Genomic DNA, 25,662 nt, shown 5'->3' on the forward strand with positions numbered 1-25,662 from the left:
TGGTCCTATGCTGGAGACTATGAAAAATCCCTTGTACAACTAAAATTCATTTGCCAGTCAGAAACCTCATATTATTTGCTTCTTGAAGTCTTTCCCTGCCCCTTATTTGTTCTCACTCTGGTTTTCATCTGCTGGTTTGCATAGGAGTGTATTACTCATTGTCTTGCCACACAGGCTCTGAAGGAAGAGGGGCAACATTTACATATCTGGTTTACACCATGATGGATATATTTACTACAAATATCCCTACATCAAACAGATGTAAATACAGAAAAACCAGGAACACTATTCCATAATACAATAAAACATAATATACCATTCAAAAGGCAGCAGGAAAATCTACAAGATATCTGAAGGAAGAATGACACCCTATAACTAGATATACAAAAATCTCCAAATATGTATTTAAGATGCTACAACTGCTAGAGATAATACTATTTTATTTAAAAATGGAGGACGTGTATGTTACAACTCAGGGGCCAGACATCTTACTTGTACTGACACCAAAGTGAATTTTGCCTCTGATTTCACTGAAGTAGAATTATAGCCTACCCCAATAGCCTTAGAGAAGATCTTTTGGCCACCAGTGGATGACACCACATCTCACATTTGTTGGTGATTTATAAAACCCTCTAATCCATTCCTATTCAGCTGATACAATCTGAAATTCAGACAAGCAAGATCTGGATCAATTACAAAAATTTATAGTATATATTAATAGACTCATTAACATTTCTCATACCTAACCTGAAAATTCTGGGTCCAATCCTTTCAGTGGAGGTAATGGTCAATAGCACCTCACAATATTCAGCCCTTCCTAATTTAACTGCAATAAAGATTGGCAAAACCTAGTAATACAAAAAGGAAATAGGAAAATAAACATGAGGAAAGCTCTGTCTCCCTCCCAGTGTTTAGTTTTAAAGGATTCTGCAAATGACTCAAATGCAAATTGTTAGTTTATTATTAAAAAGCACAGTGATAAATAGAGTAGGCCATATTCTGCTCTCACATACAAGGCAGGCAATTTCCTATATGAAGTCATAAAGCTGTTGATTAACATTAAACAAAGTTATCTTTGTCTGAGGCACTCTTTTATTTGGGGGGAGGGCAAAGAAGGGGAGGACCAAGAATGCTGTTCATGCAAACGATAATCAAACATTCCATTTTTCCTCTCTCCTTCAAAACTGGAAGAAAATTCAAAATCCACCTGCTGACTCCCTATTGGAGAATTCCATTTAGAAGTACAGAGAACACACTTCAGGAATGTATATTTGTTCAGTCAAATAAAATTATTAGAGGCCAACACACAAGAAAAGACAATCCCTGCACTAAGGATCTTACAATCCAGTTCTGCTTCCCTAACTCAAATTGAGTAGTACTGTCGCTCAGAATAAGAAGATGCTGCTCAACATGAGCAAGGGTGTCAGAACCTGACTCTAAACTGTGATACCTATTGTATCAAGAGCATACTCTTCTGTTTCTGATCAACAATCTGAGCCACCTTATACATCCTTAGTGCGAGACATTTTGTCACCTTAAAATTAACAGGTTTTATTCACTCCATTGTAATGTGCTCAATATACTTGTTAAAAGTTAATGGAATTTAGGTGTACACATTATTGGGGTATTAGATCTCTAAGAAAGTGAGCTCCAACAATGCTTAAGCAAGAGACACCAAAGACATTACACTGATACATGAAAACAACCAAACAACATAAGAAATAATGTGTTGCCCAATATTCAGAATCAACCAATACATTTGCATTTTTATTGTTGAGGGTCAACTTCAAGGAGAGATATTCTTGTTTTGTGTGAGCTTTTACTATGAAATACTTTTAGCTTTTAATATATGTTCCACATTAAAGATTCTTTTGTCATTCAAAAGATGCATTGATAACGAATAAAAAAAAAACCCTGAAAACCATTTAATTTAGAAACAAATCTGCCCTTGTCTTTTTTCCCCATTTACACTGTCATTAACTACTGGTCCTTGCTTGAAAACTCTCACTGATTTCAATGGAGCGAGAATTTCACCCTGAGTCTTTAAATTCTAAAAAGTTCAGGTGGTGAAAAACCAGCAGGGGCAGGCAAACTCTCCACTTGGAAGTGTTTTTTCCCTCTCCTCTGGCACAAGTTTAGTGGTGTATCTGATAAATACAGCAGAACTCTCTTACATATTAAGGGCCCATGGCTGTTTCTGGTCCTGAATGGCTGTGCGAACGAAATTAGGTATTAAAAAAGGGCATAGATCCTACTGAATAGTTTTTAAATGGGAAGTTTCCCCATGAGAGGCTGTTGACTTTTACATTTCAGTGGGAGAAGCAGCTGACCTTACATTCACAGTTTGATATGTAAAAAGAAAGAGGAGTACTTGTGGCCCTTTAGAGACTCATAAATTTATTTGGGCGAAAGCTTATGCCCAAATACATTTGTTAGTCTCTAAGGGTATGTCTTCACTACCGGCCAGATCGGCTGGCAGCGATCAATCCAGCGGGGATTGACGCAATAAATCAATCCCCGAGCCCTCTCCTGTCGACTCCTGTCCTCCAGCTCAGCAAGAGGCGCAGGCAGAGTCGACAGGGGAGCAGCAGCAGTGGACTCACCATAGTAAAGACACCACGGTAAGTGGATCTAAGTTGCATAACTTAGGTCGATCCCCCTCCCTTCTCCAGTGTAGACCAGGGCTAAAGTGCCACAAGTACTCCTCGTTCTTTTTGCTGATACAGACTAACATGGCTACCACTCTGAAATTTGATATGTGTACTTTTCTGTGTGTGGCTAATATGATGATTTAAAGGCAACCCTAAAGGCCATGGGCTAAATTTAAACGTAGCACTGAGGGCCCCATCCTGTCAGCAGAGGTTTCAGGAGCAAAAATATCAGTTACTTCAATAGAAGCAGATGCTAGGATTTCTTTCTTCTCTTATACATTCACTATGCAGGAAATGTACTCATCTTCCAAGGTTCTGCAACAGTTTTTGCAAAATACTGCAGGTGGTTGGAAATTTTAACAGCTACCCTTCTGCTCAAAAATACAGATCATATGAACACAAATTAATTGTTAAGTGGAGATTGGGCTCTTTGAAGGTCATTACTTTTAAAGTACTCTGTTTTACTTAAAAGACTGATGAGAATTACAGATTAACAACATAGTATAGTTTGCATTATTAAAATGCAGACTGAATAAGAAAAAGGATGAAATTGCCTCAGTTGGAGGATGTTTTTAGGTTCTTTTTTATTTAAAAAAGGATTAAACACTTTTATGAAAAATAATAATAATATGTGCCGTACCATGGGCTAAAATAAAAGTCCAGAGCTACTAATAATACTCATGTTTTGAACATAAACTGATTGTAAAATACATCCTGGGACAATTCTGATTTTTCACATGTTGTTCAGGGATCCCTGAAGTACCTCGTGCTTTAATTTCATCAGTCAGAAGATTCATAGGGACATAGGAATTACCAGACTGGATCAGACTTATGGTCCATCTAGTCCAGTTTCTGACCATGTCCAGCACCACATGTTTCAGAAGAAGGTACAAAAAACCTTGCAGTAGGCAGTGGGATAATCAGTTATTTTATGAAAGTCTCATCCTGCTCTCTTACAGTTTGAGATTGGCTTAACCCTTGAAACATAACATTTTATGTCCATTCCAACATTCTTTTTAGCATTAACTTTTAATAACTCTGGATATTCTTGTTATCCATAAAAGTGTCCAATCCTTTTTTGAAACTTGCTACATTCTTGGACTTGCTATGGCTATGAGTTCCACAGTCTAATTAAACATTGTGTGAAAAGGTATTTCCTGCAGGTTTTTATAATTGCTAGGTGTTTGCTCCAGAGGTAGCTGTACTGCTATACATTTTTTTAACATGTCTAACTCTTCATATAAGGAGTACTGGTTTTGCTTCAACCAGTGTTCAGGGTCAATTCTTGTCATAACATGTCAGATGACAACACTGCAGTGTGTGTCTGATGAGTAGAAGTTTCAGTCTAGGCAGTACAAAAGCTCTGCTCTGTCTGGGAAAGGGGGGTACCCTGTGGTTCCTTTGTCTCTCACTTCCCTCCTCTCTATGGTTGCCAGAAGCATGAACGGGAGGGCAGCAATGGATAGAGACATGCAGGAGGAAGAGCCAAATAAAAGCTTTTCTTTGAGATACTCCACTGCTGCAGGCAGAGCAGATTATTATTTATCACTGTAGTGCCTAGAGGCCTTAACTGATATTGGGGTCCCACTCTGCAAAGCATGCATAAACGTATAGTAAAATATATTCCCTGCCCCAACAAGCTTACAAATTGAATAGAAAAGACAGACAAAAGAAACATTAACATCCCCATTCTACAGATGGGGAACTAAAGCACCTGTTGTTTTCTTATATGTGATTTGCCCAAAATCACAGAGGGAAACTGTGTCAGAGCTAGGAACTGAATGCTGAGACCTCCTGATTCTGACTGTCAATCCAGTTGCCTTACAGATAAACAGATTCTAAGTTCAGAAGAGACCATTGTCATCATCTAGTCTGACCTCATCCTTAACATAGGCCGTAGAACTTCCCCTTAACCAGAAGACCATTGTTGCTTTTCAACCAAAGAAAGGAGCAAGAATTCAGAGCTCTAGCTTACAGTCCTAAAATATCTTGACACCCCAATTTTGATTTTGATATGACAAGACCTAATTTTTCAGAGGCACTGAGCATACTCCACGCCCACAGACTTCAGAGTGGGTGGTGGGCTTTCAGCAACACTGAAAATCAGACAGGCAGTTCCTAATGGTCTTAAATCCCTTCATCCTAGTTTCCTGCCTTAGGCTGCTTGACAATGGTGCTATTTGTGGAGTTGCACAGCATTATAATAACCGCGTTGCTCCAAATCTCCTGAGATATCCTTTTTGAACAGTGCAATGTAGACTTACTCATTAAAGAGGCTGGGTGTTCTCCACCTATAGTTTTCTTATATGCAATAAACTTGCAATCAGCTTTACCAACACATTTTTTGTTGTCCTAAGCTAAACTAAATGCTGGCTTTTAAACTTTCTTTAAAATAGACATTTATTTTTCACTTAGTGAACATGTTGTTTCTAACTGGCAAGAACTGCTCATTTACATCTTCTAACATCAACAGAATGCTAATCTATAGTAAACAGTCTTTATTACAGTCAAGAATGTCTTAGAAGTGCTGTTAATTAGTAAAACAGACCCTCAGTTCTCTGCTAGCCTGAGTGGGATGAACCACAGATTTTCATAAGTGGGATCAGTTACAACTGTATCCTGTTATATGGAGAATCTTAGAACAAATGCTTGTGATGCAACATCTCCAAGACCCAATTTTGGCCTTGAAGCATTTGGAAGTCAGGTGGAAGGGGTTTGGAGCAATCTGTTATTTCAAATAAATAGCTCTACAAATGTTCATCACTCTCCTTCCTAAAAGAAAATGTTATGGGGCCAAATCCTGCTGTCCTGGAGGGAGAAATAAATCACTTCAGTGGCAGTTCTGCTAGAGTGAGACAGCAGAGTATGGTCCCTCCTGACTTTAAACTGAACTTCAAAATGACATCTGAAGCACAATGAGGTTCTGATCCTACAAACTCTTCCTCACACCAGTTGTCCTTCACTAGACTAGCCCCTTTTGACTTCAGTGGAACTGCTCGCATGATCACATTTTTGCAAGATTGGGTTCTATGTCAATATTCACGGCAAAGAGTAATAAAACAATTCTTGTGGTTTTAAGCTATATCACAAGTATACAAAATCAAGTCTTTAAGATTCTAGCTTTTAGTTCATGTGACAGCTGATGAAAGCAAAACTCTTACCTAACCCTATGTTATTCTTAACCTAGGTAATTTTTCCAGACCCCAGCTTTGCAATCAGTGATGACATCTCTGAATTTCCAGCTTAAAAAGGACAAAAAATAAAATCTCTTCCAGACAAGGTGAATGTGAGAACAAATATTAAAGAAGAGGGAAAAAAAGCCCTTCATTAGAATGAAAGATTTTTTCCTGTAACTGATTTTGTCAGAAACTATGATGTTAGAAAAACCAAGTCTGCCTCTCAGCAAAAAATCTGCCTTTGATTTTATTCTCTTTGGGGAATACTTCGGTGGAAAGAAAACACTCACTGTGAAGCAAATTCATAAGATGTAAACTATGCTCATTGTAGCACTTATTTTTCCTTTAAGCCTGAGGAGGAGCCCTGCCACCAGAATATTACAGGAAAATTGATTTGATTTTCTCTGATTATCCATTCAAGAAAACAAAGATTCAAAAACTGGCAGTGAGATCAGCAGCTTTTTCTTCTGACAGAGAAGGTGACAGTGAGCACCAGTTTCTGACTTATACACCGTTTGGATATAGATGACGTGCATTGTTAACTTTCTGACACATCCTCTTCCTTATAAGCTACCTGGCTTCATAAACAAACAATACTTCTGAGCCCCATCTATGCCTTGAGAAGCTGAGAAAAAAAATTCTTATGGACGTCGGCTACGTGGAAATCCTAGTTCATGTTTGTTCAGAAATTTTGAGTGAGAGAGAGCAACTACTTAATCCCAATGAGGCCCAAGTTCAATGAAACTCCTGTACCTGCACTTTTGGCTTTGACGGAATATGAAAACTTTGCTAAGCTGAATGCAACAGGAGACACTGAAACTAAACAGCTAGAAGGGTCTCTCTCATCCACAGTTGCACTAATAATAGTGCTGATCATTATTTTCTCTTTGATAATGACATCCTTAGTGACCTACTGTTTCCACAAGTGGCAACTGAGAGGTAAAAAACTGCAGAAAGCGCAAGAGGAATATCAGCGAGACCATGAAAAGAGCATGTTCCAAAACATGTCAGGACTTGTTTCATAAAAGAAATCAATCCAACATGAAATATTCCTGCATTACCTGAAAGTGAAAAATAACTAACTATTGGAAGCTATATATTGAAATAGCCACCTAAATATATCCTCGTTTTACCTAATTTGTAAGAATTTTTAATGGTTTGGAAATTTCCAATAGCTTCCTTATAAATCAAAAATATTCAGTTGTCTCATTTGTGCAAAGTAAAATAAATGCAACCATGTATTTTAATCTGCATTTTATTTACTAAAAAACAGTAGGTCAAACCCTGCTGTCCATACTCTATCAAAATTCCCATGGAAGTCAAAGGGCCAGAGTCTCAGCTCGTTCCAATCAGCATAGCTGATGGGAGTTGATAGAGCTATGATGATTTGCATTAGCAGATGATCTGGCTCAAATGAGAGCTTTATCTGAGTAAGGTCCACAGGATTTTACCCAATTACCACCCAATCCTGAAAGCCTTCTGGGGCAGAACTCCCAAAGACTTCAAGAAGAGTTCCATGCACAGAGGGCTTGCAGGATTGAGCCCTATGTTTGCTAGCAGACTGTATGTTGATAATAATTCCATTTATTTTGTTTAGGGTCCATGGGAATTGAGGGCACTCAGCACCTCACATGATGGTCCCAGACTTATTAAGGAGCATGCAAGCTGAACACTCTTTTTTAAAGCTTGCAATTATTTTTAACCAGGCTTACAATGGCGTGTTTCTATTTTTGTAGCCTGTAATGTTATGTCATGCAAAAGATGCTGACTCTATTGCGGGTAACATATGTAAGTAATATTTTCTAACAAAGTGTTGGATGTAACATCAGTATAAGTAGCTGTTTTAAAATGTAGAAAATATGTAAAAAATGCAAACAAAAACCCTGCTCAAGTATATAGCTTGCTTGCAATTACCATTAGCTGGTGCTGTATGTATTTTTAAACAAGCTATAATACTGTGATATTGCTGTACACTTGCTTCTGTAGGCAAAAGAGTTCAATTTAAAAACTGTCAAGAAGATTAAAGATGTAAATGTTCTTACTAGTGCTAACAACAAAAATACGGATTTTCATAGGATATTCTAAAGGCAGACTCTGTTACATGCTATGGATCTATTTCACAATGTATTTATGGATCACACACACTATTCGTCGTGAGAACAAACAGTATTATTTTATTAATAAATAAAAAATAAATAAGCAAGCAAGCAAGCAGTGAATGCCCATGGCCAGAAGGTGGATAATGCTTTCATGGGGCCCCCTGGTCTATTTTATTGGCAACTTGAAAGACATGTTCTGAAAAGAACAAGGTACCCACTACCTCATTTGGGGAAAGGGCAAAGTGGCATTCCCTCCACCATCCTTCACAACTCATCAATCCCATTTCCATATCTGTGTAGGTAAAGACCTATAGTATATGAACTATGTGACAGAAAGGGACAGTAGATTGGGGCGGACAAAAATGCAAACCTAATCCATACACTATTGATATATACATTTGTGAAAATAAAAAACTCTGAAACATTTTAAATTTTTAACAAAGTGCCACTTACTATAACATCTACACTGTACGCAGCAGCAATTTCCGCATATTTGTGTGTTCAGCTACATTTTTATTCAGTGGAGACAATAAAAGGTAATTTCTTTGTTATACCAGATAATATCTAAGTTGTAACTTGAAGACACAGGGCACATCATTTTTAAATATATACATATTAGAACAACTTTCAAACTCAATACCAGAGTATATATTCTGGGTTGACTACACTGAAAGCAGTACAGTTAGTCCAGATTTGCAGTGGCGTAGAAGCTGGTGTCAATACGATGATTCATCCCCACAGGAGGGCACTATTCTTTAAAGCAGTAAACCTTTCACTTCATTGCCACCAGTTCAATGCTCCTGACAAACTTTCTATCTGAATGAATGGGACTGGACTGGCTTCATTGGCTCTGATGACATTGGCTACAGTGACAGGTGTCTCAAGGAAGGAAAGGTGAATTTGTATAATCTTGGCACCAATGAAGCTATGTAGGTTGTTGATCAGGGATGAGTTTCTGACCAGGCAGGGAGCACTAGAGAGCTCCTGGCACTTCTAAACTTCTCTCACAGTGAATGTGGCCTGCACACAATGAAGAAATTTAAAACTGCTATAAGGCTTACTGGTAAAGAAACTAGCCAAGCAGCAGATAGCACAAGGGATCGGAAATGAGATATATAGTTTTTCACCTCTGCCCTTGTTTAAATCCAGTCCAGGTCAGTAGCAATCGAACATCATTACCATCTTAAGGCATTGCAGTGGCCTATGGGGAATGAAATGGACATTTTGGCCTATTTTCTAGTGGCAAGTATCCATATCATAGAGTCCACTCCTATAACTGGTGCTCAGAAAAGAGGCTAAGGAATGAATGGGCTTGGAGTTAATTCATCCCCTCAGAGTTGACCTCTTCAGGGAGAGGTGGGACAGTTCAGGGGAAGAATGCACTGCCATACCAGCCAATGCTGTATAAGTCTGGTGCTAGTTTCAAGATAATAATCTTTCAGGTTGTCAATTCAGCAACATTCATGGTCACGTTAGCAACAAATTGCAGCCTAACAAAAACCATTACTAATGAATATGTAAAATAAATCAGTTTATGTAACAAAAACAAATCACTTCTGCATTTGCAACATGTTCATAGCAATAAACTCTAGTGCTTCACAAATCATTCAGAGGATTAAAAAAGGTTCAGAGTGTGCAGTATGAAAACCAAAAGAGAAAAACTCTAAATGACACTTAACAATGGATGGATTAATTTGTTTCAGTGCCACATCTGCTTACTGCATGACTCACCCCTCATCAGTCTCGCTCCTTTTATACCCCAATGAGCACAGACAAGGAAACCAGATGAATAAATTTTTCTTGATCACAGTTTTAAAGATGTTTCTCCAGATCAAAACAAAAATCTCTCAAAAAAAAAAATGGCTCCTGGGGAGTGTAAAAGGAAGAGCACTGATCTAGGCACCTTTCTGTGGTCTCCATGTCAAAATTCTTTGGTTACTAGTCTCAGTCCCTGCAGGAGTATGAAATAAGTAATTTACAGAGCAACCTCTCTCATTTGCTTCATACTGTATCTCAGCAATAGCTGCAACCAGGTAACAGAAAATAAGTGTTCAGATCCCAGAGTTACTGTTGATAAAATATGAAAGAGAAGAACTCCAAAACTGCAGTACTGAGCAGCAGAAAAAGACACACACCACAGATCATACAGGTGCTGAATTTTTAAATGAATTTTCTGAACTGCCTCTCTAAATTGGGTGTGAATGGTGCACTGCGGGAAAATAAAATTGGTAAGTGTCTGATCCAAAGAACTTATAATTCAGTGTATTTACACAAACAGTTGAGAACTAAGAGTTAAAAAGAAATACTTCAAGATTTCCAGGGACAATCTGGACACCAAAAGCAGAGTTCAGATGCACTGCTGTGTCCTGTCAATATGGATTTAGAACCCTGTATCTAATATTGCCTGTTTTCAGTAATGAAATAAAGCTACACTGGTGTATTATTTTGCACTGTGTTATGCAAAGGTAAATTTTCAAAGGGCCTTAGGCATGGCCTCCCTTTCTGTGTGTGCACTTTGCTACCACTGCTCCACAACAGAAACTTTATGGGCTTGTCTACATCAGAAAGTTGCAGCGCTGGTGAGGGAGTTACAGCGCTGCAACTTTGAAGGTGTACACATCTGCAGGGCATCACCAGCGCTGCAACTCCCTGTTTGCAGCGCTGGCCGTACTCCCGTTTTGTCTCGGGTGTAGAGGATCCAGCGCTGGTGATCCAGCGCTGGTAATCCAATGTAGACACTTACCAGCGCTTTTCTTGACCTCCGTGGAAGGAGGAAGCCTCTGGTAATCAAGCTGGTCTCCTTCCCCGGCTTGCTCTCGCGTTCCCGGAACCCCGAGCAAGCACGTCTCCTTCCCTGCGGTTTGCAGGGTGGTTCGGGGAACGCGAGAGCAAACTGCTGCGAAGCTGGTCTCCTTTCCCGGTTTGCTCTCTCGTTCCCGGAACCCCGAGCAAGCACGTCTCCTTCCCTGCGGTTTGCAGGGGGGTTCGGGGAACGCGAGAGCAAACCGCGGCGAAGCTGGTCTCCTTTCCCGGTTTGCTCTCTCGTTCCCGGAAGCCCGAGCAAGCAGGTCTCCTTCCCTGCGGTTTGCAGGGTGGTTCGGGGAACGCGAGAGCAAACCGCGGCGAAGCTGGTCTCCTTTCCCGGTTTGCTCTCGCGTTCCCGGAACCCCCCTTGAAGCCGCCCAACAGCGCTGCAGTGTGGTCACATCTAACACCACTTGCAGCGCTGGTTGCTGTAAGTGTGGCCACTCTGCAGCGCTGGCCCTATACAGCTGTACTAATACAGCTGTAACAACCAGCGCTGCAAAATTTTAGATGTAGACATGGCCTATGAGACCTTATGTTGAGTAACAGGGGAACTTTTGCTAATGGAGTTCAAAAAAGCTCAACAAAGAATTAGGCAGGGTTTGGGAAGGGAGGGGGAGTGGAGTCACAAGACAAATATGGGGCAGAGATGGAAAGTCTAATGAGAACAAGGTTATAAAAGTGGAAGACAGGAGACTTATGGGGGATTTTAAGATACCTAAGGCTTGTGCACTAACAAAAAAAAATCCAGTGGCATCTTGCTCACCATATAAGATAGCTATATAAGTTGCAGTCGCGATCTAAAACTGAAAGTGATGCTAATGGGAGTTTTTAGGATGGGCTACTATGCCCAGAGGGTTGTTAAAAGGTGGAATAAGCTGCCAGTGACAGAATGAGAACAGCTAGTATTAAAGAATTTAAGACTGCTCTAGAGATTCACTGAAGGCCTAACCTATTCAGGCAAAACTAATGAAATCGTTCATGGAGGTTATTTATACCACAAGATCAAGGATAATCTAAGTGAATCTCTAATTCCCACCATCCTAATTTATTTTCATGCTTTATATTGATTTGTGCATCACGAACCATGTGACTAAACACACAACCCTGGGTACACTGATCTGATAGCTACAGTACATAGTATATGTAACAACTACATACCTGTAGTTTGTTTAAACAGAACATCAAATCAACCCCACCAACAGATTTTCTTTCACCAAAAGGGAAAAAAATGCAACACCAAAGTATCATTCTAGTGTCTTAACATGCTACTGAACTATTAGGCAGTGATCTCCTTCATATACACGTTTGATAGATAAATGTCTTCCCAGATCCTCAATTGCTGTGGAAGGCCCAAATGTGCTGAAAATATGGAGGATGCAGAGGCCAGAGGGCCTGCAACTCATGTGGATCCATTGGCTACATATTCCTGGTGAGGGATGATGGAATACGCTACGGCTGTCAGTAGAAGCCATGATGGTGACCACAGTAGTGGTCATAGTTTTGCTGCCCACATGCCTTGCTTGGAGTGAGCAGAAGGATTTCACTGCATCCAGTCCCCAGAGTTCTCCTGTGCAAAGCCCCTTTACTTGGACTTCCTATTGGTATCAGACTTTCACCCAGAGATAATCTCAATGAGATTGTGACATTCATTTTCAGGAATCAATAGAAAGTGACAGCAAATGCATCAGCAAGTTCAGAAAACAGTCAAAATATTATCTTAATTGACATTTTATTCCACTTTTATTCTGTATTTTGTTTTCTTTCTCTTTCTAAACATCCACCCCAGATAGGTTTTATGATTAATTTAATGCCATTTCTTGTCCTATTGGCATTCTCAGGGTTACTGATTTATTTCAGTTCATATTCTCATTATTTCAGTTCTATAAAAGCCTCATTTCATTTTATTCCTTTTACAGTTACTCTGCAACCTTCTCTTTCTCTCCTCCACCTGGGGCTCTAGCTTTCAATTTAGCAGGAGGCAGAAGGTAAAGATTGAGCTAAAGCCCAATAATTACATCTTCTCACCCAGAAATACAGAACCATCTATTTTTTGTACAGATAGAAGAAGCAGTGAGCTGCTCTGAAATCCCATAAGCAAACCCACAAAAACAATAGTTATTGCTTGTCAGAATAATAATAACAAAAATGTCAGCTTCCATAATTTGAAAAATGTATTTGGCTGGATTACACTGTATTGCAGCTTTTGCATTCAAGAAGGACACAAAGCAGGACTGTCAGCTGGAATCCTGTGATCTGGGAATATCTGGTTCTACCTGCAGGAATATTTGCCCCCTGATCAGTTTGTCACTAACAAAACAGTTCTTATTAGTAGGCATTAAGCACATGAGTGTCACCAGAAGATTTTTGCCAGCTCTTACATTCTTTGATTAATACTCATCATAACCAGGCCCTACACTTTCTGACGTTTCTCATTCAGTCTTTGCCATATAATCCTTGGATCCTCTGAAAGCTTGGGGAGGTTTTTGTGTATTTCTCCTATGAGTGTGAGCGAGTCCTGAAATAAAAGAAAACTGCAGTGAGGCATTTTATTTTGGACTCCTACCATCTGTCACATACTACAATGATACAGGCCATCTTAAGGGCCAAATTATCCCTTGTGCAGAGCTACCCATAGAAGGGCCAGCAAATTTAATGAGTTACCGCTCACAATATCCTGCAGAACATTGCATCACAGAATGAGGATTCTCCCCACATCAGAGTGAGCAGGATGTGAGAACCAGCAAACCAGAGAAATCCCAGGGATCTCAGGACAACAGAGATGGGTAGGGGCAAAGAGGCTCACTGCCTTTACTCAGTTCCCTAGGTGCATGCCCATGCCGTCAGGGCCTACTGCAACCCACTCCAGAAGGCTTTCCTAGCATGAAAGTAGGAATCCATGGGACAGAATGCCAATCGGGTCAACATTATCTTCCAAGAGGAAATCTCTTTCGATCTGTCGATGCTGCTGCAGACCACTCATCTCCTCAGGCATAATACAGAAACAAAGAGTCTGAATAGCAGAATATGGAGTTGGAAGGGCTTCTGTAACATTGACAGATGGAAAGAGTATGTTACAAAGCCACTCTTCCTCCTTTTCCCCTGAGTCTATGGCCAGTTTTCACTCCCCTCTGTTGCATCAGGTACTCATGAACCTTGATGATGAGTATGGTGTACATACTTAGATAGGTTAGAATGAAGAGTAGTGGGAAAACTAGCAACTACAAAACTCGTTTCAGGTACAAGACAGGGTGATTTGAGAATCCATAAGATAAGGGATGAAGTGTGCATGCCAAGCAGGAGAATATTGTAAATGAAAAACTTCTGCCTTCCAGATCTACAGTTCACAAGGTGGCTGCCATCTTGAGCTCATTGAAGCTTTAAGGAAAAATAGACAAGGTTTCTATCTGAAACCTCATGAGAACACTTTCTATTTTGATGAAATTCAAGTGGCAGCACCATAATACAGTCATGGTTAAGAAAGAGGAGTAGGAACAGCCTCCACGACAGTAAAACTGCCTCTGCATCCATGCAACATAACAGTCACCTTGCGCCTCGTTCCTTGAAAAGAGAGAAGATGGGACGGAAGCCTGTGTGCATGTAACCAGAAAACATCATATAACAATGATATAATTTACTATGTTCCTGGCTAGCCAATCAGAAAACAGATCATGGGAAATCAATCCAGACACGGCCAATTAAAATCTCTGGAAAATGGTGAGCCAGATTTTCAGCTGATGTAAACCAGAGTAGCTCCATAGATATGATCAGCACAAGGTGAGAATCTAGCCCCATGCAGGTTAGTACCAACATGGGTCCAGATTCCATCCTGACTCACATTGCATGCAGGTCTATGTGACCGCATGGTCATAAATCAGGATGCAATTTGGCTCACGGATTCCTCAACTGCAAGTGTGTACAAAATGCACCGGAGTGTTTGTTCTAATAACATTTGCTTACTTTGACATAAATCTGTTCTTCTAATTTATCTTGGAATAAAGCATTCTCCACTAAAGTCTTCTTTTGTCTGAGAAAGGTAATCTTGGCCAGTTCTGTCCATTTTTTCTTACAATCATGGCATTGTGAAGGCTGGTGTAGTTTAGTTTCTTTCACCTGTAAGATGAGAAGTTGAAAAAATGAATGAGTAACATATATCTTAGCAAGGTGATTGCTTCTATTAAAAAATAACAAATAAAAAATATATATATAGCTTTTGAACAGAAAGAATTGCTCTTCTAGGGAGCCACAAATTACTTTGTAACCTTTTTCACAATATCATCTTAATGAGCAGGTCTGAATGACTTTTACACTAAACTACATTTGCTTTCCCCCATGTGCTACCCTTTCTAGCAGCAGTAACTTTGTTTCATTTAAGGTTAATCTGATTTTTTTTCAGCCATCTTATCACTGACTGGTAATACAACAGATTTTTCTTGTAGTAGGCTAACTGAAACCTATATGCCATCTTTTAAAAGATAATAAATATCTTCACAGCTTTTAAGAAAAAGAAACTTTTAAGAAAAAGAACCCTAAAGCGATATTGTTCAAATAGGTATATACAGTTCTGAATTAAAACCAAAGTAAAATTGTACAAGCAGTTTCATTCAAGTGTTGAATGACAATATTTATTAAAGTCTTTGTTAGTTTATTTACCACAAAATCTTGAGTGTGCTTAAAGGCTTTATACAAATCTCAGGATAGAATATCTATATAGGATTTGAGTTTGATCTCACTTACACAGATGTAAATCAGGACTAACTCCATGGAATTACACCAGAGTAAAACCAATGTAAGCAAAAGAAGAGTCAGGCTTACAGACTCTAACAAATGTATTAGTAGCTGTCTTTTATTACATTTTAGCGTAATGAAAGAAGGTAAGTAGCTGTAATTTCAAAACTGTTTAAAAAATGAAGCTCTTGATATCCCAGAACTGACTTTCAAAAACACCAAAAAGAAAGAAACAAGTAAAAAAAAACAAATCCCACTATTCTCTGCTCGCTTGGCACAGGGTTAGCTGATGAATGGTTTAACAATTACTTTTACATGCTGTATGGCAGTAAATTAAAGCAAATGTATGTGGTAGTAACTGAAGCAAAATACATGACTGCAATTATTATTCAACACTCATTTTTTGGTTCTATCAATATTATTCTCCAATGCAGACATGCTGTACCCATTTCAAATGAGGCACAGACACTTTCCAACACCAAGATTTATGGTTAAAGGCATCTGTAGGTGATGACTGTCACAGTAACATATTCAAAACCCCTTACAAGTACAAAGTTAGAATTCAAGGATCACTAGAGAATAAACAACAGTTTTGTGATTCCTGACACACACACAGTGGAAAGAAGCGTTGTTTGTCTCAGTCTGCCTGTCCTATGGGAAAGGAGCACTGGGCTGGCAGAAAAGAACAGCCTTTCAAACTGTTAAAATGACACATGCACATCTTATCAAACTCACTGATGCAACCCAGATTCTATCAGGCACATTTTATTCTTTAGGCAAGTGTTAAAAATTAAAGGTTGGCCAAAAAAAATAATCAAAGAATCAGGAATTTAGGAATGTTTCTATTAAAATATGTCTAAACACTTCTTGTTTTTCGTGCAAAAGAGTGACAAATAAAAGCCAACAATTTTCCATGTAATGTTAGCTTAAAAGGTGAAGACTGATCCAGCAATATTCACCCTTCTGAAAAAACACTTCCCTACTTGCCACATTCATATATTCCCTAGAGAAGCATGACCTCAGGAGACACCAGGGACTGCAACCAGGGCAGAGAAGGGGCATAAGGGGTGAGCTTTTTCATGTCTTCCCTTCTTGCAATCAGGAAACATCGGGCCCAGAATGTATTAGCTCTGGTCAAGTGTATGTTTACACATATTTCTGTTTCTGTGCTGGTGTCTTGATAGCCAATCCTAATTCCGGACTACAATAAAGAGTTTATACAAAAGGGGAGAGGAAGGGCTCTCATATTTTACTCTCCCAGGCTGCCCTGGAGGTTTCAGTCATCCACCACTCTTTTGACTGCAATCCTGTCAGCTCTCTGTGGCTGAAGTAGCAAGACAGCTTCTGACCTCTTTTGAGCAGAGCCAATGCCTCTTTGTACATAAACCAATGTGGGCACTGTTATAGTGGGGATGCCAAACCTCCTGGAAAGTGAGCACATTTCCACAAGTCACTTCCAGAACGGTTCTGTACACAAAAGAACAAGGGCAGCCTGACAAGCATCACTTACAACTCTACTCCCCAGTTAACCTAACGGTCACAGAGGTTGACAATAACTATCCACCCCTGCCTCTGTGAATTACTCATATCGTATATAATGTCTCAATGAAAAACCAGAATTTTGTCAGTAGGCAACATTTTATATAATTTTGCTATTTACTAAAAGCATTTCTGCAGCATGGTCTTTAAAGAGAAAATCAGATACACAAATCCTGTAGTCCTCACTAAGGCAAAACTCACAATGAAGTCAATGGGAATTTTGCACGAGTAAGGATAGCAGGATGTGACCTGTATTAAGTATCAGAGGGGGAGTCGTGTTAGTCTGGATCTGTAAAAGCAGCAAAGAATCCTGTGGCACCTTATAGACTAATGGACGTTTTGGAGCATGAGCTTTCGTGGGTGAATACCCACTTCGTCAGATGCATGTAGTGGAAATTTCCAGGGGCAGGTATACATATGCAGGCAAGCTAGAGATAATGAGGTAATTCAATCAGGGAGGATGAGGCCCTGTTCTAGCAGTTGAGGTGTGAAAACCAAGGGAGGAGAAACTGTTTTTGTAATTGGCAAGCCATTCACAGTCTTTGTTTAATCCTGAGCTGATGATGTCAAATTTGCAGATGAATTGAAACTCAGCAGTCTAGCTGCATATATATACCTGCCCCTGGAAACTTCCACTACATGCATCTGACGAAGTGGGTATTCACCCATGAAAGCTCATGCTCTAAAACGTCCGTTAGTCTAAAAGGCGACCTGTATTGTTTCAACTTTTCTTTAGCAGCCCTCCAACCAACCAACCAACCGGCATGATTTATGTTTTGGTTACAGTACCTGTTTCATTGTTTCACTGATATTTTTCAGATGGATTCTGTTCACTAGCTGATCAGGAATAGTACAGTTCAAGTCACCTGTTACTGGCTTCTCTGAAGTAAATCCATGCTGCAGATCTTTATGTTTGCTGCTGTTTGATTGCTTAGAGTTCAACTGACAATGGATCTGGTTTATCTTAATGGCACAAAAAGACTGCAGAGCATCCAATTCTTCATCTGATACTTCAGTGATTTCTGTTAACAGTGCATCAACAAAACAAAAATCGCAATTACTATATCAGAGACAAGAATCTCAAGTCTTCTATTGTGACCTCTTATCATGTAGTTAAAAAAATCCTACCACATCAGGTATGAAAGTATTTGCATTCATAATAGCAATGCAATATTTACAGTAAATCTAGTATAATCCATTTAGAAAAATGCAAAGTATAAACACCTCTATGATGCACTAAAAAGGAAACACAGTCCAAAAGAAAGGGGATAGGATAAAGATCACATGCAAATAAAGTACTTGATGTAGAGCACACAAGACAAATGCAGATTTACTAAAGAGAAAAAGTAAACGTGGTAAATAAAACAATACAGAGGTTACCCTTAGTTTAGACACTAAATACACTAATGGAGACCATATGATTGCTTAATTTGGATTTAACCCCTTCTTAGCAGGAACTGCAATCTGCTAGAGCAAAATGCATTAACATTTGAAGTCAGAACTCCAGATCTGATAGCAAACCACACACACATTTAGTAGTTACAGTTTTATTAAAAGCAACTGCTGGAAAACACTTAAAATATATTATATAATCTACAGTTCATCTTCACACTTTTTTTTTAAAGGACAATGTTATTTCATTAGCAAACACCTTCCTCCTAAGTTTCAATGCTCATCTAATAAATTCTTTATTTGGTTCTGTTTAAACATCATCTTTCACTCTCTCATTTCCTTCTTCCTTTCAGGTGGCATTTAATAATAAATACAAAAGTGAGAAATTACAATTAAGATAGTAGCGTAATAATGAATTTAAGGCCAGACCCAACACCCATTGAAGTCACTTGAGTCATTCCATTGACTTCAATGGCACTGGATCCAGCCCATAAAGAACAGATAAAATGAGTAACAAATTTCTTGTAGTTACTATTTGCATATTTCATTAGCAGCATTGCTTTGCTGAGTGATGGCTCCATGCAGCTTTCATCTGTTGCATTGTTTTTAAGAGTTTTATGGAGAGCAAAGGGTATTTCTCAGGGTTTCTCAAACAGGGGTCGCCGCTTGTGTAGAGAAAGTCCCTGGCGGGCCGGGTCGGTGTGTTTACCTGCCCCGTCCACAGGTCCGGCCGATCGCGGCTCCCACTGGCTGTGGATTGCTGCTCCGGGCCAATGGGAGCTGCTGGAAGCAGCGGCCAGTAAGTCCCTTGGCCTGCGCTGCTTCCAGCAGCTCCCATTGGCCTGGAGCAGCGAATCGTGGCCAGTGGGAGCCATGATTGGCCAGACCTGCGGATGGGGCAGGTAAACACACCGGCCCGGCCCACCAGGGGCTTTCCCTGCACAAGCGGCGACCCCTATTTGAGAAGCCTTGCTCTATATCCACATTCAACTCTTTTGCATGATTGCCAAAACCCAGCTGCATGTGCTTAAATTCATATTATTCAGAAACGTCAAGCTGTGCCCTGCCAAGTCTATGTGACAGTGTAATTGTACCACTGTAACAATTCCCTCCGATAGGCTGTTCCACTCCTTTGTAGTATCATGTCTAAAATTTGATCGTAAACTCTTCAGGGCAGACACCAGGTCTTCCTCAGAGACAAACACCAAGATTCCAGAGCTACATCCTAGCACCTCGCACAGTAAGTGCTCCAATTCTATCTGGTGCCTGAGGGCCTCCCCACAATACAAATATTAAAAAATAATACGCTATCGTACAAAATTACTCTTAAATATGTTGTGATGAATTTAATGTGACGTCTACAAGATGTAGCTCTGGCATCTTGGAAGGAAACAGAACATCCTTTCAGAAATGCAGCCTATCTTTATAAAGAGCAAGCGATCTATATTTAAGATTAAGTGAAGTTGAAATCAGTAAGCCTTCTTGAAAGCGAGTGAACTGTAACAGCCACAGTTCAGAATCAATTATAGCAAGGTAATTTATTCCTCCTTATGACTTGGTGTATCAATTCCACTAACGATAAAGCAAGACATGGTATTACCTCGTATCCCGCTTACATGAATAAGAATGAGCCATACTTTAAAAGCATTACAACAAAATTGCCTTTTTCTTAGGTAAGATCACAGAGTTCTGACTGGAAAAGATACTTGCAGCCATCAAGTCCTTTCTCCTACAAGCACAGCACATAGGCCATGTTACAAAGTTGGACTGATACACTGGAGAGGCATCGAGTTTTAATTAAACTAATCAACTGTGCACATGTTCACATGTAATGAACTCTGAATGGATAAAGCAAAAAAGAAAACTATCACTGCAAAAATTCAGTACTTGAGTTGTATTTATTTCACAGAGACACATATATACAACATACTGTGAGGAATCACAGGGCTCAAACTCGAGCCCACAGGCAGCCCTCAGGCCATGACTGCCACCCAGCAACTCACCTGATTAACTAGGGAAGAGTCCAGGGAAGGACTAGCTCACAGAGGGCCTCATCTCCAAATCTCCTGCTTGGAGGAAACATGCAGTCCCCCTACTGGCTAAGGAGTACTATATAAACCAGGAAGTAACAATAGGAAATTGTCTGCACAAGAAGAAATCTTTGGCTGGCTGTGATGTTGGATGCTTTCTGCTTACCTGTCTCCTGAGCCCTCCATTCCTATCTGCTTCTGTTTCCTGCTTCTCTGCATGCTCCTGGTTCCTGTCCCCCATTCCAAACCCCCATCTACTCCCAGTTCCTGCTGTCCTATACTACTCCAGGCCCCTGCTCCTCTGCCTTACCCCGACGCTGTCTCTGGCTCTGACCCCTGGCTCGGCACCTGACTCCAACTCTGACCTCTGGCTTGGTACCTCACTCTGTCTTTGGTTTTGACTCTCTGCTCTGACCATTAGGCTTGACCCACACAAGCCCCGGTTATTGCACATACTTTTTTTAATGCATGTTACTAAGGAACTGAATTTTTTTTTACAGAATCCCAAGTCAATAAAAGATATTATGTGCAGACTTAAAAATTAACACAGTTAAAAACAGAACAGTTGAAAATCAGCTTTTCCTTTGATTATCTGCCAAGACTGACAGTATCATAAGCACCAGAAACAGCATAAGGAATTGCAGCTCTTTCAGTCACTTTTGGAATTAATTCTACCATCACCTGATGGAAGGAGAAACACAAAATCCTGAATGAAGTTTTTGAAAAGTAAAAAGTTCTTCAGGTCACTTTTAAGCAACTTCTCCCTAAGTCTATGTATATATTCTTTAATTCTCAGACAGTCACAGAAATTATAGGAAGATAGGAAATACCAAGCCCAATCAGGTTCCTCTAATCTGGTGTTCTGTCTGCCAATATCAAATGATTAACAGGAAGCTGTAAGTTTAAGGTTGATTTTGAGCCATCATTCTTAAGTCTTAAGACACTAGACCAAATTCTGGTCATGACCCTCAAAATTCCTGTAGGTGGTCAGCACCTCTCAGGCTCAAGCTCCCTAGAAGGGTTTTCTGTTCCAAAACTAGTTCCTCTTAAAATCAAGTGAGAGGTAACTTCACAGAACCTCTGAGGATCGACGCAGTAGAGGACTTTCTCAGGCAGGGCTCAGGGACAGAAACACAGCCCATACACTTCTTAACATTTATTCCCTGTCCTAGTAATACCTGGTACATCATCTTTGCTAATATCTATTTACATACTATTCTGTGGGGGGTAAGGGGCAGACTTCTTTTTTCTTTGTCTTTTTTATGGGCATGTAAATATATATTTTCATTATCATGTTAAGGCTGGGCAAAAAGATTCTGTGCAAGGCTGGTAAATATGCACCACTTTGCAAGGCTGCCCTAAAAACTTTCACCTTCCTTTTAAAAGGAATATTCTAGGTGGGAGGTGGTGCATAGAATCATTGTCAAGCAATGACTAAAATCATAGCCTGGCAAGTTAGGAGTTAACATACCGCATGAATGTATATGGCTCATTTGAATTAAAATGGAATTAAATGTATTCTGAAACCGCACCTTATATATGCCAGCTCTGTCATAGCACGTTACCAAATTATATATTAAATTTTAATTAAGTAAAATATAGGCATTCAATCAACATCTCACCCCATTTTCAAACCAGCCTAACTTCATCAACTTAAATGGCATTACAACTGATTTGCATCAGAATATGTTAGTTCAGACTATGCAAACACATCAGCTGCCATGAACCCAGCAAAAGCTCATGCTCACCTTTGGATCTTTAGAACCCTCTAGCAGCAAGATCCAATGGTTGGAAGTTGAAGCTAGACAAATAAGGATGGAAACAGGGCATAAACTTGTAACACTCAAGGTAATTAACCACTGGAACATTTACCAAGGGTTGTAGTGGATTCTCTGTCACTGGCAATTTTTAAATCAAGACAGTGTTTTTCTAGATGATAGTCTCTAATTCAAAAAGGAATTATTTTAAGGATATTCAATGGCCTGCACTATGCAGGAGGTCAGACTAGAGATGATCACAATGTTCCCTTCTGGTCCTGGAAACTATGAATCTAGAAATAAGAGTCAAATTTTTTGTGAGAAAGAATGTTGGCAGGGATTGTGAGATTGTCCTTTATTCCTTTAAATAAGCAATGGAATCTTCGACTCTCAGATGCACAACATATCATAAGTCACTGATTTAATGTCTTGGCAGACACAATCAATGTCAGACTTTTTTTTAAATGAACAGTTGGAGAATCTTGGGCTCAAATTTTACTGAAACAAGAGGCAGCTAATAAAAAGGAAAGATTTAAGTTACTACACACTGTAAATTTGTAAAAACTGGTATTCCATACCATTGAACATTGTTATTATTCTCTAATCATTTCAGACTCCTGCATATATGTACAGTATTGGCCTGTCTTTCCCATGCTAAGAAAGGGCATACACAGAGTGTTTGGTTTTAATATAGTTTTTTTTCTCTGTCTTTTCTCTCTTCTTTCCATTTTTGAGCTAGACATGCTTGAATGCTCACTCTCCATTTGCGGTGGCAGATGTAAATGTCACAGTGTATCTCTCTACAGACAATCCCTGACAGTGCTGATTACTGTTCCAGAAACATGCTTCACTGATGCTTGGTTTCCCAGGACCCTGCATGTTGGGTCATCCCCAACTCCTTATTTTCAGGGGCTCAGAGAAGAGCACCAAAATAGAACTGTATTCTACATACTTCATAAGATCATAAAACATTGAACATTAGGGAATTCAAGCACAACAAACTGAATCACCCAGCCGCTCTCATTATAATGGCACTGAACACACACCATGTAGATAAGCAAGTTGCTGTGTTTATATTTTAAATCCTGCTTTGTGGTTTATAACTCACTGACCTACATGGTTTTTGCTTTCCACATGGAAGTGCACTTAGAAAAAACAGTTTGAATGTTACATAAGTGAAAATAAAATAAAAAGGAATGTATAGTTTTTCAGTGTTTGATGTATTTTGTACTTTTTATCATTCAAATCAGACTTTGATTTAATACTAGAAACTTGGCAAGCATTTTGTTGTTATTTTGTTCAACCTATTTCTGATATTTTAGAAAGAGAAATTGTAAAGTGGGTAAAGGAAAATTAACTGTGAAAAACAGCACCAATGCTTGAATGATAAGTGCTGTTCAGAAGGATTTAACTCTGCGTATCAAGATCGATTTTCAAAATTGTCTAAATATGTAGACAGTTCAGATATGGATTAACAGGCTGCATGCCTAATAGGCAAAAAAGGAGTTCCAATATTTGTGTATACTGTATAATACAGAGTAGCTACAGGCTAACTGGTAAATCAGGTTACTATTATTAAATACACCTCTACCTCGATATAACGCTGTCCTCAGGAGGCAAAAAATCTTACTGTGTTCTAGGTGAAACCATGTTATATTGAACTTGCTTTGGTCTGCCGGAGTGTGCATCTGCCCCCGGAGCGCTGCTTTACCACGTTATATCCAAATTCGTGTTATATCGGGTCGCGTTATATCGGGGTAGAGGTGTATAAGTATTTGATCATTTGGAGCCACATCTGGTAAGGCGTGAATGCCTCCTGCCTGGTTAAGTTAAGACTGACGTCAACAGGAATTGAGGGCACTCAGCACCTTGCAGGATCATGGTTTTCCAGATACGACATTACAAAGGTATTTGTCTTTGCTTTATTGGCTCTCCATGGACAGTAAAGCTTTAATAGCACTTTTCTTAAGGGTGAGGGTTTATAGATTCATAGATTCTAAGACCAAAAGGGACAACTGTGATCATCTAGTCTGAGCTCCAGTATAGCCATAGAACTTCCTCATTTCCCTTTACACCCCAGGGTTGTGCACTAGAAGTTTACCTCAGAGGTGGCTAGATTTCAGTGGCATGGTACATATTTGTGAAGTGCTTTGGGATCTCTTTGGAGGAAAGGTGCCATTTTACCAGACAAAAGTAAAATTGCTGAGCAAACTCATAGGAGATAGATTAAAAGAGAGGACAGGCTCTGTGTTCTTAACTAGGTCAATTGTGTGTAGCTATTGCAGGGAACTCAAATGCATATATCCCTTGTGTTTCAGGGAACAAATCGGCTATGTCGGAAGGGGTAGGGTGAGTCTGATCAAGAAGATCCTTGAAATCATATTGCATAATCAAGAACATTATGAGAGGGATGCCTCTCCCTTCCTCTGAGTGTCAGCTGTAAGCCAATGCAGTACAAAAATCTTACAATTCAAACCGAAGTAGACAGAATTCTTGCCCTGTCCTTCCCAACACAGGGGAGCAGTTTGCTGGGGGTTCATGCAGGAATTCCATCCCCTCTGCATATTGCAGAACTGTAATCCATGGTGCTGGAGGCTTCGGGGGAGAGGAGAGTGGGTCCAGGTATGCAGCCATTGGATTTTGTCTATGTGTGATCTATTGTCCAAACTCTCCCTTCTCCAGTGCAGTCTGCTGCCCTTCACAGCTTATGGGGGGGAGGGTTCTAACACCAAAAACCACCTCTTGAATCCTCTTCTACGACAAGCCTGTTTACTTGGGCTTGGCATCAGAACCAGAATATCAGCCAGAGGCAATGTACCTGACTAGTTCACTCTGGTGTAACACCTCGTATGTTTCTATGTATTCCATAACCCTTCATGTATTTGTCATATCTAAGTACAACAGAATGGGTCAGCCTTAACTATTCTGCATTGTCTTGCTTTTCTTAAGAGCACAGAAAGGACAGGAAGCAGGGAAGAGTAGTTACAGCAAAGGCAAAGTCCAAAGGTCTGGGATCTCTTTCTGGCACTACTTTAGGTTTGTTGTGTGACCTTGGAAAGTCATTCAGTCTCTTTGGGCCTTAGTTCCTCTCTCTGTATAATGGGTGATAATACCCACCTGCCACTCAAGGATATTGTGATGTTTAATTCATTAATGCATGTTATATGCTGAGAGGCCCTCAGATGAAAGAGGCTATCAACCTTACAGCTTCTTAAAGCCTAGTTGGGTAGTGTGTTAAATATGTCAATAGTTACTGCCTTTGGGCATGTGGAAACCTGTGCATACCAAAATGAAAACTATATCTATTCAGCAGTCAGGAATATATGAGGCCAGGTTAAAAATAATCCTCAGATGCACAGAAATAGGTCTCTCTGCTCCCCTTTATGCATATACAAAAACACATATGCCCCACTGAAATAGAAGTTTACATGTACTCACTGCTTGTATCTATAAGAGCCTTTTTTACTTTAAAATTTCCCTGTGTT

General features: G+C 39.7%; 1 protein-coding gene across 5 annotated transcripts in view; it reads right to left on the bottom strand.

Annotated features, from left to right (window-relative positions):
- Positions 1-12,882: 12,882 nt before the first annotated feature.
- C9H8orf48 (chromosome 9 C8orf48 homolog) overlaps positions 12,883-25,662 on the bottom strand; it is a 37,985-nt gene continuing 25,205 nt past the window's right edge. For all 5 annotated transcript variants that reach the window (XM_030575660.1, XM_030575659.1, XM_030575656.1 and 2 more), the window contains 3 exons: positions 17,788-18,020; positions 14,692-14,844; positions 12,883-13,249 (listed from right to left, as the gene is read on the bottom strand). In XM_030575660.1, the coding sequence (XP_030431520.1) occupies positions 13,145-13,249; positions 14,692-14,844; positions 17,788-18,020 (491 nt within the window). In that variant the 3' untranslated portion in view covers positions 12,883-13,144. The remainder of the gene's footprint in view (positions 13,250-14,691; positions 14,845-17,787; positions 18,021-25,662) is intronic.

Source organism: Gopherus evgoodei, chromosome 9, assembly GCF_007399415.2.
Source record: "Gopherus evgoodei ecotype Sinaloan lineage chromosome 9, rGopEvg1_v1.p, whole genome shotgun sequence".
Taxonomy (NCBI): Eukaryota; Metazoa; Chordata; order Testudines; family Testudinidae; genus Gopherus; species Gopherus evgoodei.